At 41.6% G+C, this 14,861-nt stretch overlaps 1 protein-coding gene across 7 annotated transcripts in view; it reads left to right on the top strand.

Annotated features, from left to right (window-relative positions):
* ELP2 (elongator acetyltransferase complex subunit 2) overlaps window positions 1-14,861 on the top strand; it is a 68,959-nt gene that overhangs the window by 44,018 nt on the left and 10,080 nt on the right. For 6 of the 7 annotated variants that reach the window (XM_061588956.1, XM_061588965.1, XM_061588989.1 and 3 more), the window contains 5 exons: window positions 308-380; window positions 5,153-5,345; window positions 7,336-7,457; window positions 11,262-11,404; window positions 12,823-12,933. In XM_061588956.1, coding sequence (XP_061444940.1) covers window positions 308-380; window positions 5,153-5,345; window positions 7,336-7,457; window positions 11,262-11,404; window positions 12,823-12,933 — 642 coding nt within the window. The remainder of the gene's footprint in view (window positions 1-307; window positions 381-5,152; window positions 5,346-7,335; window positions 7,458-11,261; window positions 11,405-12,822; window positions 12,934-14,861) is intronic. The other variant, XM_061588981.1, reaches the window with a different exon arrangement.

Here is a 14,861-nt window from a genome sequence, read left to right on the forward strand (position 1 = left end):
CACTCTCCTGTGGAGCCTTCCTAGAGCCCATGTGGTTGCCTAGGCCTTTCCTGAGGCTCTGAGAGTGGGAGGGGCCATGCTTCAGTCAACCAGGAAGTGACCAGTTGACAGCTGAGTGTGAAGATTAAGCCATATCTCTGAATCCTCTGCATTGTGCAGGGCATCTGTGGCAAAAGTGCAGTTTCCTCCTGTTGAAATGATTCCCAGAAGGTTAAAAGATTTGAAGACCTATGATTTAATTTATAATTTAGGGGTCTGGCATGAGAGAGCATTTGTTATTTTACTACCTCATTGTCTTTGATTTTAGATATGGACATGGCTATGAAATTTTTTGTGTTGCCTGCAATAATGCAAAAACTGTGATTGCCTCGGCATGTAAGGTAAGAAAAGGTAAAGGCTGTTAAAAAGTGGCTTTGAGATTTGTGAGCCTTCAGTGTGCTGAGTGGCCTGAATAACACTAGAATAGCCCTGTTGGATTATGCCAAACGTCCAGCATTCTGTTTCCCACAGTAGCCAACTAGGGACCTCAGGATAGCTCACAAACCTGAAGGAGGTAGCCTCCTGTTTTTGCTCCCCAGCAACTGGGAAAGTGACTTCATCCTGAGGAATTGTTCATTTAAAACACACATGCACGCACATGCACATACACAGACGCGCACACACATATATGAAGACCTACATAGTTCAGAGATGTATTAAAATTAATGTGAGGAAAGACTACATATGCATATTAGTAGATGACTCCTCATATATATTATCTTCATTTATTTTTGTATTCAAATATTTATAAACCACGTTTTCATGTAAAATATCCCGACAGACTTTGAAGCTCTGGGAAGGAAACTCAAGGACTTTGGGGCCCAGATAGTTTTTTCATCCATCCTTCCAGTACTTAGAAGAGGCGTAGAAAGGGAAAGAAAAATACTCCGTGTGAATGAATGGCTACGAAGGTTGTGCTGACGTGAGAGATTTGGATTCTGGGACCACAGGCTATGCTTCCTGGAAGATGGACTGCTGGCAAGCGATGGGTTGCATCACACAAGGACTGGGAAGAACGTGTTTGGCCACAGCATGGAGAAGTTCATCAGGAGGGCTTTAAACTGAATCCTAAGGGGGAGGGAGACGTAAACTTCGTGGTAACGACTGATGAAGGCTTGTGCACAGTAACAGGAACAGAAAGATCGGCTCTAATAGGGACCAGTAGCAGTCCCAAGTTCAAATCAGTAGGGCCTGATAAACTGCATCCTAAAGTATTGAAGGAACTGGCTAAAGAACTCTCAGAACCAATGTCTGTTGTCTTTGCAAAATCATGGAGGACTGGTGAAATGCCGGATGACTGGAGGAAAGCTAATATTGTCCCTACCTTCAAAAAGGGCAAAAAAGAGGAACCAGGGAACTACAGACCAGTCAGCCTAACATCAATCCCTGGAAAAACTCTGGAGCAGATTATAAAGCAGCCAATCTGTAAGCACCTTGAAAACAATGCAGTGATTACTTGGAGCCAACATGGATTCATGAAGAAAAAATCCTGCCAAACGAATCTTATCTCATTTTTTGATTGGGTAACCTCCCATGTAGACTGTGGGAATGCTGTGGACATAATATATTTCGACTTCAGCAAAACTTTTGACAGAGTGCCCCATGATATTCTGATTAGCAAGCTAGCTAAATGTGGGCTGGATGGAACAATTATCAGGTGGATCCACAGTTGGCTCCAGAATTGTACTCAAAGAGTGCTCATCAATGGTTCCTTCTCAAACTCCGCGGAAGTAATGAGTGGGGTACCACAGAGCTCAGTCCTGGGCCCAGTGCTCTTCAACATTTTTATTAATGACTTGCAATTCAATATAAACAAGTGTAAAATTATGCACATTGGAGCAAAAACTTTGAATTTCACATATACGCTCATGGGGTCTGAACTGGCGGCGACTGACCAGGAGAGAGACCTTGGGGTTGTAGTGGACAGCACGATGAAAATGTCGACCCAGTGTGCGGCAGCTGTGAAAAAGGCAAATTCCATGCTAGCGATAATTAGGAAAGGTATTGAAAATAAAACAGCCGATGTCATAATGCCGTTGTATAAATCTATGGTGTGGCCGCATTTGGAATACTGTGTACAGTTCTGGTCGCCTCATCTCAAAAAGGATATTAGAGAGTTGGAAAAGGTTCAGAAGAGGGCAACCAGAATGATCAAGGGGATGGAGCGACTCCCTTACGAGGAAAGGTTGCAGCATTTGGGGCTTTTTAGTTTAGAGAAAAGGCGGGTCAGAGGAGACATGATAGAAGTGTATAAAATGATGCATGGCATTGAGAAAGTGGATAGAGAAAAGTTCTTCTCCCTCTCTCATAATACTAGAACTCGTGGACATTCAAAGAAGCTGAATGTTGGAAGATTCAGGACAGACAAAAGGAAGTACTTCTTTACTCAGTGCATAGTTAAACTATGGAATTTGCTCCCACAAGATGCAGTAATGGCCACCAGCTTGGATGGCTTTAAAAGAAGATTAGACAAATTCATGGAGGACAGGGCTATCAATGGCTACTAGCCGTGATGGCTGTGCTCTGCCACCCTAGTCAGAGGTAGCATGCTTCTGAAAACCAGTTGCCGGAAGCCTCAGGAAGGGAGAGTGTTCTTGCACTCGGGTCCTGCTTGCAGGCTTCCCCCAGGCACCTGGTTGGCCATTGTGAGAACAGGATGCTGGACTAGATGGGCCACTGGCCTGATCCAGCAGGCTCTTCTTATGTTCTTATGTTCTTATGAGGAGGTACAGAGCATGCTTATCAAATTTGCAAATGTTACAAAATTGGGGGGCATAGCTGATACCGTGGAAGACAGAAACAAAATTCAAAGGGACCTTGATAGGCTGGAGCATTGGGCTGAAAACAACAGAATGAAATTCAACAGGGATAAATAATGCAAAGTTCTACACTTAGGAAAAAGAAACCACATGCACAGTTATAAGATGGGGGATACTTGGCTCAGCAATATGACATGTGAGAAGGATCTTGGAATTGTTGTTGATCGCAAGCTGAAGATGAGCCAACAGTGTGATGTGGCTGCAAAAAAGGCAAATGCTATATTAGGCTGCATTAACAGAACTATAGTTACCAAATGGTGTGAAGTATTAGTTCCCCTCTATTCAGCACTGGTTAGGCCTCATTTTGAGTACTGCATCCAGTTCTGGTCTGCGCACTTCAAGAAGAATGCAGACAAACTGGAACAGGTTCAGAGGAGGGCAACAAGGATGATCAGGAGACTGGAAACAAAGTCCTATGAGGAGAGACTGAAAGAACTGGGCATGTTTAGCCTGAAGAAGAGAAGACTGAGGGGAGATATGATAGCACTGTTCAAGTACATGAAAGGTTGTCACATAGAGGAGGGCTGGGATCTCTTCTTGATTGTCCCAGAGTGCAGGACACGGAATAATGGGCTCAAGTTGCAAGAAGCCAGATTTCGACTGGACATCAGGAAAAACCTCCTAACTGTTATAGCCATACGACAATGGAACCAATTACCTAGAGAGGTGGTGGGCTCTCTGACACTGGAGGCATTGAAGAGGCAGCTGTACAGCCATCTGTTGGGAATGCTTTGATTTGGATTCCTGCATTGAGCAGGGGTTGGACTTGATGGCCTTACAGGCCCCTTCCAACTCTACTATTCTATGACCCCGAGGCAGTATGCCACCTAAAAACACAACATTACAGTAAAAACAATTTTAAAATGTCAAATACATCAGTAAAAACTGGTTGGCAAAGAATTTCAGGTTTGAAAGGCCTGTCTGAATAAGACACTTCTTAGAAGACATCTAAAAACAAGCAGAGAGGACTCCTGATGAATCTCTATTGGGCCACATTCACACCATACATTTATTCCACTATTATTCCACTTTAAACAGTCATGGCTTCCATAAAGAATCCTGGGAAGTGTAGTTTGTGAAGGGGGCTGACAGTTGTTAGGAGACCCTACCAGAGCTTGGAAAAGTTACTTTTTTGAACTACACCTCAGCCTGGCTGGGGCTGATGGGAGGTGTAGTTCAAAAAAGTAACTTTTCCAAGCTCTGACCCTAACATAGCTACCATTTCCAACGTGGTTTACCAGTCAGTCCCTCTTCCCACTGAACTCTGGGAAGTGTAGCTCTTTGAGGGGAATAGGGGGTCTCCTAACAACTCTCAGCACCCATCACAAGCTACATTTTCCAGGAATCTTTGGGGGAAGCCATGACTGTTTAAAGTGGAATAATAATGGAATAAATGTTTGTTATGAATGTATCCTTGGTAAGGAGTTCCACAGGACAGGGCCTGCTACACTGAAGGCTCGGCCCCGGGTACAGGCCAGCCAAACCTCAGGGCATGTATAAGTACCATCAATTGTATGTATGGTGTATTGGTTGTGGAGAAAAGTGAAAAAAAGGTTTCCAAAGAATGGGGGCAAGGATGACAATTCTAATGCAAAACGCTGTCCTGTGCCAACATATGCAGAACATGAGCTTCTTGAAGCCAAAGCCCATAAATAATACAGCCAGTTCTTGTATTAAAATATCAGTGGGATCAGTCACGTAAGGTTGTTGGTTTTTTTCCAGAGGGACTGCTGTCATAATTACAAAATTCAATATCTTAAGTAAAGGGAAACATCTCTGCAATACCTGCTTTGTTACCAAGTATTGCCATTAAATGTCTTTTGTTACTTGTGACACAAGATCAGTGTTTTTAACATTTCCATAAAAATAACTCTTAATGCAAGCAAAAAAAGAGAAAATCAAGTGAAGTCAAGATTCCTGTCAAAGTATAGTTTGTAAACTCAATACTACAGCAGAAAAATATGGGTTCAAAGTCACTATTTCCTCAGTCCTTTAGCTACTAAACCATAGTAGCATTTATTTATTTATGAATCTTTTTAGCCCACCCTTTGTTGATAAGCAATCCCAGGGTGGGATACAATAAAACAATTTCAAAACACAGAAACAATTTAATCAGTAATATAAAAGAAAAGTAGATAAAAATTAACAACCAGAGCAACAATAGCAACATTAAGCATCCTAAACATGATTACCCAGCAAATGCCTGTATAAATTATTGTCCTTGTAGTTCTTTTTTTCAAGGTTGCTTTTCTTCGTTATCGGTATTTATCTCTCTCCCCACCCCCATTTCACAGGCTTCTAAAATAGAACATGCAGCCATTATTTTGTGGAGCACCACAACCTGGAAGCAGCTACAGAGTTTATCTTTCCACAGTCTGACAGTGACACAGATTTCCTTTTCCCCCAATGATACATTCTTGTTAGCAGTTTCAAGAGACAGGAAATGGTCGCTTTGGAAGTGTAAAGACGTCAGCCAAACAGAACCAGGTAAGCTACAGGAGTTGGTTGAAAACAAACATTACAGCTTTCAAAGGTGTATTAAGAATGAATACACAAATATCCATTTTGTGACTGTATTTTAGTTACTTCTTAAGACTTCATCTCTTTTTACATTTTTTTTTATATTTTTATTTACAAAAACTGTACCAGGAGAGGAGTGAGGTGCACCAGGCCCTAGCAAGCTGTTCATTCATGGCAAGCCATTAACCTAGGTATGAGGAATCTTGGCCCTCCAGATGTTGCTGAACTACAACTCCCACCAGCCCCAGCAAGCATGGCCAATGGCCAGGGATGAAGGGGAGTAAGGCTACCCCTTACAGTAGCCTCTTGTCTAGAGTATAGGTTGCACATCAGGACAATCAGATGCTGTGGCACTCCCATTTCTTTTAAAGCATTCCATAGTTTTTCATTATCTACACAATCAAGGCTTTGCTGTAATATATAAAGTACAGAGTGATTTGTTCTGAAATTCCTTGGTCCGTTCCATTATCCAACGTATATTTGCGATATGGTCTCTGGTACCTCTTCCCTTTCTAAATCCAGCTTCTTGGTAAGAACCTTTGTTGTAGACTCTTGAGCATTACTTTACTTGCATCTCTCCAATTCTTCTTCTGTGTTTGATGTTGGAGCATAGACTTGGATGATGGTTATGTTAATAGGTTTCCCATTCAATCTCATTAATATTACTCACTCATAGCTTGCTGTGTTATAGCTCCTAATTGCTTTTGCTACATCACTTCTCACTATTAAAGCAACCCCGTCACTTCTAATTTTGCTGTTCATTTCCCCTTCAGGAAGCCAGTGTTCAGTCTACAAACAGCACAAATGCTAAACACTCTTGAACCTCTGTGCCCAATATAGATTGGTACAAGCTGAAATTTAATTTGTACACAAAAGAGATTTTTTACTTGAAAAATATATCATTCATGTAAAAGCAGTGCATTTATATCCTTCATTTAAAAAAAGCCTTGGTAGACATTTGTGTGTGTGTGTGTGAGAGAGAGGTTTACCGCAGAGAGTCTCATTCTCTACAGTCTTGCTGTGGAAGCAGAAATTAATTCCCTAAAGTGTTGTGCTATTTGTGGGAAACAGCTATGGTAGGTGGTTGCCCATTAAGTGATGCTGTTGTGGAAACTTAAAACATCTTTATTCACTGTTGTAGAGCTTAGGAAGCTGAACGTTTGTAAAAGCTATGGCAACCTGCCTACTTTCTTTTAGTGACAGGTATCAACTCCATTGATGAAAGTGTTGTCCGACGTTACTCATATAAATACATGGTCCAGTAACGTTTGACAGCTGAATGGTATCTTTGTACCCGATATGTAATAGAATAGTGTTCCAGGAGGTGACACTGGATGTTTAAAGGGAATGTGTAATGAATTATAGTGGATATATAGTGTATTCTGTTCTAATTTTATAAAATGATGAGTTCAAATATAAGCAAGTGTTGATTTGAATTCCAGCAGTAGTATTGCTGTTCCTGACAGTCTTGTGGGATTTGGGAACATTAATTGGTCTGTTGATTGTGTACAATTGGCGAAGTCAAAGCATCATGAAAGAAAGCCATTTGAATGGAAATATATCTGTGGATGGAGTCTGTAGACCCCCTGCCCCCACCTCCCAATTGCCACTAGCACTGCCATTACCTTAGTTAAGGAAGGTCTCATTTCTTTGGCTGAACAATCTTAGTAGGTGATCTTTTCAACACAACACGAGATGTCCCAGAAGCCTCTGCAATGATGTGGAGAGCTACCTGTCATTTCAGAAGCACAGGAAGAGTAACGAGAACACAAGGGAATAAAGAGGAGGATGGTGTGCGTGTATGTGTGTCTGGATGCAATTCATGAGCCTTAGTTGGCCACCTCTGCTGTAGATTACCATTCGCTTCTCTTTGACCCTTTATTGTGCCATTTTCTGAGAGAATGTCTGCCTGTTGGAATAAGGAGCAACTTTCTTCTGTTCATCTTTTTCATTCCAGAACCAGCTTTCAGCCTTTTTGCTTATACCAACCAAAACACGGCTGTGCACAGCCGCATCATTTGGTCCTGTGACTGGACCCCTGATAGCAAGTATTTCATTACTGGAAGCAGAGACAAAAAGGTAAACCCTGCCAAAGTCCATTTCTTTGTTCTGCATTTATGCTTCCTGCCATTCATAGGTTTTTCTGCTTAGGCTTTATATATTTATTGATTATTTAATTTGTATCCCGCCCTTCCTTCCAGCAGGAGCCCAGGGCGGCAAACAAAGTGCTAAAAACACTTTAAGTCATCATAAAAACAGATCTTAAAATACATTAAAACAAAACAGCATTAAAAACATTTTAAAAAAACAACTTTAAAAAAGGGTTAAAAACATGATTAAAAAACATATTAAGCAATTCTAACACAGATGCAGACTGGGATAGGTCTCAACCTAAAAGGCTTGTTGAAAGAGGAAAGTCTTCAAAGGGCACCGAAAAGATAGCAAAGATGGTGCCTGCCTAATATTCAATGGGAGGGAATTCCACAGGGTAGGTGCTGCCACACTAAAGGTCTGTTTAAAACTGGTATTAGCAAAACCTTGTTCTCCTGCATTTCAAATTAGCAAAATGGTTTGTTTAAAAGTTTACATGCATGTAAGTAATCTTTTTTTTTTACTGAAAGCATTTATACCCCACCCTTGACCTTAAAAAGGATGTCCAAGGTAGGTTACCATCTGTGAAATCATTGAAAAATACAAAAACATTTAAATAAAAACAATAATTCTTTCCTGTTTAGGGCAAAAACCAAAGGAGCCATGTGCTTGTTCGTTTATGTGTAATGAAGTGTTAAAATCAACATTGCTTTAAAAATCCATTAGTCACTGAACTTGGAACCTGACTACCTATTTTATATATAGGTACAGTCTGTTAATGAAAGACCTGCTTCACTACAGCATGTGTTGTGTGTATTAGAAAGCAGAGGACGAATTTTGCGCAAAACATAAACTGTTCTTATCTCTAACGTGGTTATTGTTTGTGAATGTAGGACTGAAGCGGTATTTTGCATGCTAGCTTAGAAAGATAACAGTTTTATCCAGTAGGAAGTCTCTGGTAGCTACATTCTACATATGAAGGGGCAAGAACCCTACTAAAGGCATTTATTTTGAAAAAGATGAAACCCACATCCAGATGGTATGTGCTCCATTCTAAAATAATAATTATAAAGGTGCATACCCAAGCAGTCCTTCTTATGTGCTAAATAAATGTAAATTTATGTAATCTGTATATTATGCAAATTGAGAAATTAGCATAAATCTCTTATTTTGAATAATGTATTATGAGAACCAGGATGATAGTGGTTAGAGTGTCGGAATAGGCTGAGGAAGAAATCACCATGTGCCAATCATTCTCTCTTAACCTAATCTACCTCACAGGGTTGTTGCAAGGGTAAAATGGAGAACCCATCTCCAATCACTGAAAATCTGATTCAGCAACTCTCTTCCTTCTCACTTTTAAGAAAATTGCTTCAAAGAAAGAGAGAGAGAGATGTAAAATTCTCTGGAAGCTTAATTTTGTGCTCCACACTATACAGCGTATTGTGTTTTCTCCTACCGTATTGCAGCCATACATAGAGTCTTGTCCAGATCCTAAGAACTTGGTATAGTCTGTGAATATCATGGTCATCATAGATGGCCATCCTGTACTGTGCCATCAGTTGTTATAAGCATAAGCAACAGAAAATTGCTGTTCCTTGTCATAAGGAACTTGCAGTCTACAGTTTGTCATTAGAGAGAGAGCAAGAAAGAGAGATTCAAGGATAACAATAGATTAATGTGAGCAGTTGTAGTTACACATGCTTTGATTTCATCACAGCTGGGAATGAAAAGTGTGTGGTGGCGATGGTCTGTAATTGAATTTTTAAAGCATAGAACACTCCCCCTCACCATAAAAATGCCTCTTCATGGGTTGTCAGATTCTGTTTTGCAGTCCCTGCTTAGAGTGGCTTTTGCCTTACTTGCTAACAAAGTGAACAAGAGCTTTAGTTCTTGCCTTATTTATATGCTACTGTCTAGAACAAGCTTTTTTGCACATTCACATTTTCACATGGAAGAAATCTCCCATGCTCTTAGTTGTTATCCTTCCTTAAGCTGCATGCAGGTTTTTTTTTTTGCAGTGTCCTTTCTTGGCTATTGGTGAGCACTCCTGCAAAGAAGGTTTTCTAGATAATCCTTATAGGTTAATCTATTATGTGTTTTGTATACTATTTGCTAGCTGGCAGTGGTTTTCACAGAGCCTAAGCCTGTGCTCCAAAATTAATTTTGGACTCTAAAGTGCATCAATAGTTGTGCTGCTTTTTATCACCCCTATAAACATCTCAGAATTGCTGTGAGCAAAGTTGGGTGTGCCTTCTTCTTTCTCCTAACTTCAGATCCCCAGGAAGCCCGACTGTTCACTTTTTATATGGCAAAGTAGTTGACATATAGTTACAGCTCACTGTTTTTGTGGATCTAAGTCAGCTTTTGTACTGTGACCAGTTTTACATCTGATCAACGCAAGGGCTGCCTTTAAACACTTCTGAAAGTGCAGCAGCCAGGTAATGTCACTGGATGATTCCAAGCATTGGGGTAGACTTTCCTTCCTTGTTACATTGCCTAAATTAGTTTTAGCTGTTCAGCAAAACAAGGAAGGACATTATACACGATGCAAACAGGCCTCTCTCTCTCTCTCTCCCTCCCTCCCTCCCTCTCCCCCTCCCCCTCCCCCTCTCCCTCTCTCATGAGTACAGCCAGCAGCTATCTCGTGTACGCAATGCCAGCCGTGACAGCTACAGGGATAACTATTTATAGTCTGTCCCATCTTCTGTTATATCTTTATCATGCCCTCTAACTGTCTTTCCTTTCATTTAACTAGGAAGATAAATTTCCACAATGTAGTTGTGTTAGTCATTAACAGTAAAACCAGAAAAAGAGTCCTGTGGCGTCTTCACAAAAATATTCTGGCACAGACCCATTTTCAGATGCACTTGCCCACAAAAATATTTTGGGCTCCTGCTGGGAGGAAGGGTGGGAAATAAATAAATAACTAAACAAATAAATAAATAAAGTTCAATGCCACAGAACACTTTGTTAATTGAATGCGTGATGCAGCATGCTCTCCTTTCTGAGTGGTGACCCATATTAACCGGGGTTCACACATTTTTGGCTTGGTTTACTAGCAACCTAGTCATTGTAGTTGCCACCCGGTTCCTTCCTTCCCCAAGCCCTGTGTTATGTGTAGAGAACTTAGGGAAGGGAGGGGACGTTTGTCCTTGTGCTGGGCTTTGTAGATGGTGCAAGCAGTGCCTTGCTGCTGCTGCCGCCGCCTTCTGCAAAGGCCTAGCAAGAAGCAGAACCACCTCCTCTATCTTCCCTCATGTTCTTGGTGGAGGAAAAGGAGGAATGATTTCTCTCCTCTGAGCTGGACTTGTGCTGAAAGCAAGTGAGTGAATTTACGGAACTTTTGCATATAGAGCCACATGGATGGCTGTTCATTTGGCACTTGCTTCTGACACAGAGTTATCCTGTGTGTTAACTTCTTAATGTAACTACTTTGCTTGTTAGTTTATTATTTATTTGGGTTTATATCTTGCTGTTTCCCAGGGTGGCTAGCAATTTTTGAACTGCATATATAGGTTCATATTTGGAGAGCACACCATGAATCTGGATGCAAAAGGAGGGAAGGGATGGGTGGTGGGGAGAAATAGCAATTGATTAGTAATTACAAAGAAAAGAAAAACAGGCTTTCAACATACTAAACTTACCCGAAACTCCTTCCATGTATGGAGGGCACTTAGTTTCTCTCAGCACTGGGAAGAAGCCTTGCAGAAGTGGAAACTTCCTCTTCATCCAGATGTGTAGTCTTTATAAGATCATTGTTTCATTGTCTGATTCCTGCGCTTCAAATAGGTCATTATTTGGGGCGAATGTGGTTCATCAGAGGAGAATAAAGAAAATGGCCTGGGTGCGATCCAGCTTTGTTCGTCAGTCCTGGATATTGGGGATTCTGTCACTGCCCTTAGTACTAGTCATGTGCTGGCTCCGGATGGGAGGTATGTTGTGCCTGTGTCCTTAGAGAAGCCTTTTGCTCATAAGCTGAGGAGGGTAAATTCATGCAGCTTGATTTCCTAAAACAAAGCCACTGGTGACGTTTGTGGTCTATTTCTTAGTGTGTCTTGCCCTAATTCACACTCTTATTCAGTCATTCACTGTTTGTACCCCACCCTCTGCCCCCTTCCAGCTGTTGGACTGCACTACACAAAGGTGTAATATCCATAGGCTCTATAACCAGTATAGCTATGCCTTAAAATGCGGGAGGGGTTAAAAATTTCATGCATGTGCTGTTTAGACATGATGTTGAATATGCGGTGGTAGAGCTGGGAGTATCAACTTTACAATTCCCTACTAAAAAAAACCTGAAGTGCTATTGGCACTTTCATGCAAATTAATATTTCCTAAAATAGGTACTGACCTTCCCTCATTGTGACCAATTGTCACAATATCATGGCTCTTTGCTTCACTTCCGTTCCCCCCCCCACCTCCCACAGCTTCATCAAGCTTTTAAGGTTTCATTAAGTATCATGGGGAGCATCTGGCTGCTGCTCACCTGTGTCTCCCTGGTAACATCTAATAAAAGAAATACGGAATGCAGGGCAACATCATTATTATTGTTGGCCAATAAATTGGAGCTGGGCTGAGGAAAGGCTGAATGTGATAATGGTGCATCATACATTTCCTTTGCTAAATGTTACCAGAAAGACGTTGGGTGAAGGTGGGGGGACGGAATGCAGATTGGCAACAGCCACACAAGTCTACTTCCCATAATTTCTAGTTGGGCCCTCCTTCAGTCTTTTGGGAGTCCAACAATACCCTGTCCTCCATTCTGAATCTTTAAATTAGGCAGATAACCAGAGCTTTCTTTGGTACTGTCTCTGATAGTATACCATCAGAGGTAGTCAATCCAAGTTCCCTATGGCATTTGATTATGGTAGATGCAGTCCACTGAGCCCAGGGAGCTCCACCCACTTTTCCCCACTGTCCAGCTGATCAGCCATCCTTTTTCTAGCAGCCACCAAATTAGATCACGTGTCTTTTGAGCCACCAGGGAAAACATATCAGGCTGGATCAGTCTCCTGGGCTGCCACTTAACCACCTCTGGGTTAAAGTGTATGTGTGTACTTTTACCTTTGCTGAAAGTGCAGCAGAGGGGGAGGATTAACCTTTCTCTGTGTGTGTGTGTGTGAGTGGGGGAGGGAGGGGGAGGAAGATTCTTGTGTTGGTGTGCATGATGACCACTCCTGTTTTTATCGTCATGCTTCACAGGATTCTTGTTTTGTGTTAAATTGCATGATCTTTTGATTAGAATTGGAAGCTGGTGGTCAAGGCATGGGATGTCTTTCAAAATTAACTGTACACATTACTGAGTAATGGGCTTGCTTTAATGACTGACGGAACTGTCTCATTTCTATAGCTATATCATTGCAATAGGGACAGAATGTGGGAAGATTCACTTATACAAATGGAAACCAGCTGACAAGAGGCTGCTTTCAGACTGGAACAAATGTGGTGAAACAGACAACAGGTAACCTACCCTAGTCTTCTTATGTCTAAAAGTAACTAAAAAATCCCCCGCTATTTCATGGATGAGCCAGTGTGGTGTAGTGCTTAAGGTGTTGGACTGCGACCTGAGAGACCAGAGTTCAAATCCCCCCATTGCCCTGAAGCTCACTGGGTGACCTTGGGCCAGTCACTGCCTCTCAGCCTCATGAAAACCCTATTCATAGGGTCGCCATAAGTCGGAATCGACTTGAAGGCAGTACATTTCATGGATGGCGTAGCATTTTCGCTGTGCTAGGGGGTTTGCACTGGTTCTGTGAGGTACCTTTGGCACTTTTCATAACCATGCCTTTGGAGGCTTGCATTCTCAGAAATCCATATTAATAGAGCTGATACAGCCTCGTAGCCATGAGTGTGAGCTGAGAATTCTCCAGTGGAGAATTTCCCACAGCCAACAGCTGAAAAATAACAGCAATACTGATAGTAGCAACAGTAATAGGAAACATTATTATTATTATTACTATTATTAATAATATTTTGTGCAATGTACCCTCCCCCCTAAAGGTGGAGGAACCCTACGAAAGACCTAATGTCTGAAGTGGGGGTCTGCAGTTGGAATGGAGAATTGGGCAGAGGCAGTTTGGTGATCAGGGATGGGCCATAGTCCTAATTCTCTCCCTCCCCCCACTGACTTGTTATTCCTTTGCCTTCCTTGATAACTTTCATGGTACCAGGACTCCTCAGACTTCTTCAGGGATACTTGGGCCTTGAAAGGTCTGGGCCATGATACTGTAGCAACAAAATCTGCATGGGAGAGGATGCAGGAGCAGTGTGAAGTTGTGAATGTTTGTATCTGTGCATGGTTGCTCTGGGCCTGTTTCTGCTTCTGTTTCAAGAACTGTCACATCATTGCAGGAAGTGTTGCACAGGAGCTCACCCCAAATCTGTTGCTCTTGGGAGAACAAGTAAATGAATCAAACTATTGCATTTTTAAAAAAATTGGTTTTGGTTCAGTTGTTACAATTGTTCTGGCTTGGTTCTGGTTCAGTCCAATATGGTTCGGTTAGCAGGTTCGGATTTGAAAACTCTAAATGTCATATGATAATACTGAATTGTATGCATGATATTAAGGTGCAAAAGATCATTGTGATATTTTTATCATAACAATATAATATTTATTTATGATATTACACTTATATTATATCCTGCCCTTCCTCCCAGCAGGAGCCCAGGGCGGCAAACAAAAGCACTAAAAACACTTTAAAACATCATAAAACAGACATTAAAATACATTAGAAGAAAACAACTTTAAAAACTTCAAAAAAAACAAAACCTTTGAAGACATTTTTTTTTAAAAAATGAAAAAAGTATTGTTTTTTTAAAAAAGGTTTAAAAGCATATTAAAAGCAATTCCAGCACAGAAGCAGACTGGGATAAGGTCTCTACATAAAAGGCTTGTTGAAAGAGGAAGGTCTTCAATAGGCACCGAAAACATAACAGAGATGGCGCCTGTCTAATATTTAAGAGTAGGGAGTTCCACAGGGTAGGTGCTGCCACACTAAAGGTCTGTTTCCTATGTTGTGCAGAATGGACCTCCTGATAAGATGGTATCTGCAGGAGGCCCTCTCCTGCAGAGCTGAGTGATCAACTGGGTATATAAGGGATAAGACGGTCTTTCAGGTATCCTGGTCCCAAGCTGTATAGGGCTTTGTACACCAAAACTAGAACCTTGAACTTGGCCCGGTAGCAAATAGGCAGCCAGTGCAATTCTTTCAGCAGCGGGGTGACATGTTGGCAATACCCTGCCCCAGTGAGCAGTCTCACCACCGTATTTTGCACCAGCTGCAGCTTCCGGACCAACCTCAAGGGCAGCCCCACATAGAGCGCATTACAGTAATCCAACCTGGAGGTTACCAGTGCATGGACAACAGTGGTCAGGCTATCCCTGTCCAG

This window comes from Rhineura floridana, chromosome 1 (genome assembly GCF_030035675.1).
Source record: "Rhineura floridana isolate rRhiFlo1 chromosome 1, rRhiFlo1.hap2, whole genome shotgun sequence".
NCBI lineage: Eukaryota > Metazoa > Chordata > Lepidosauria > Squamata > Rhineuridae > Rhineura > Rhineura floridana.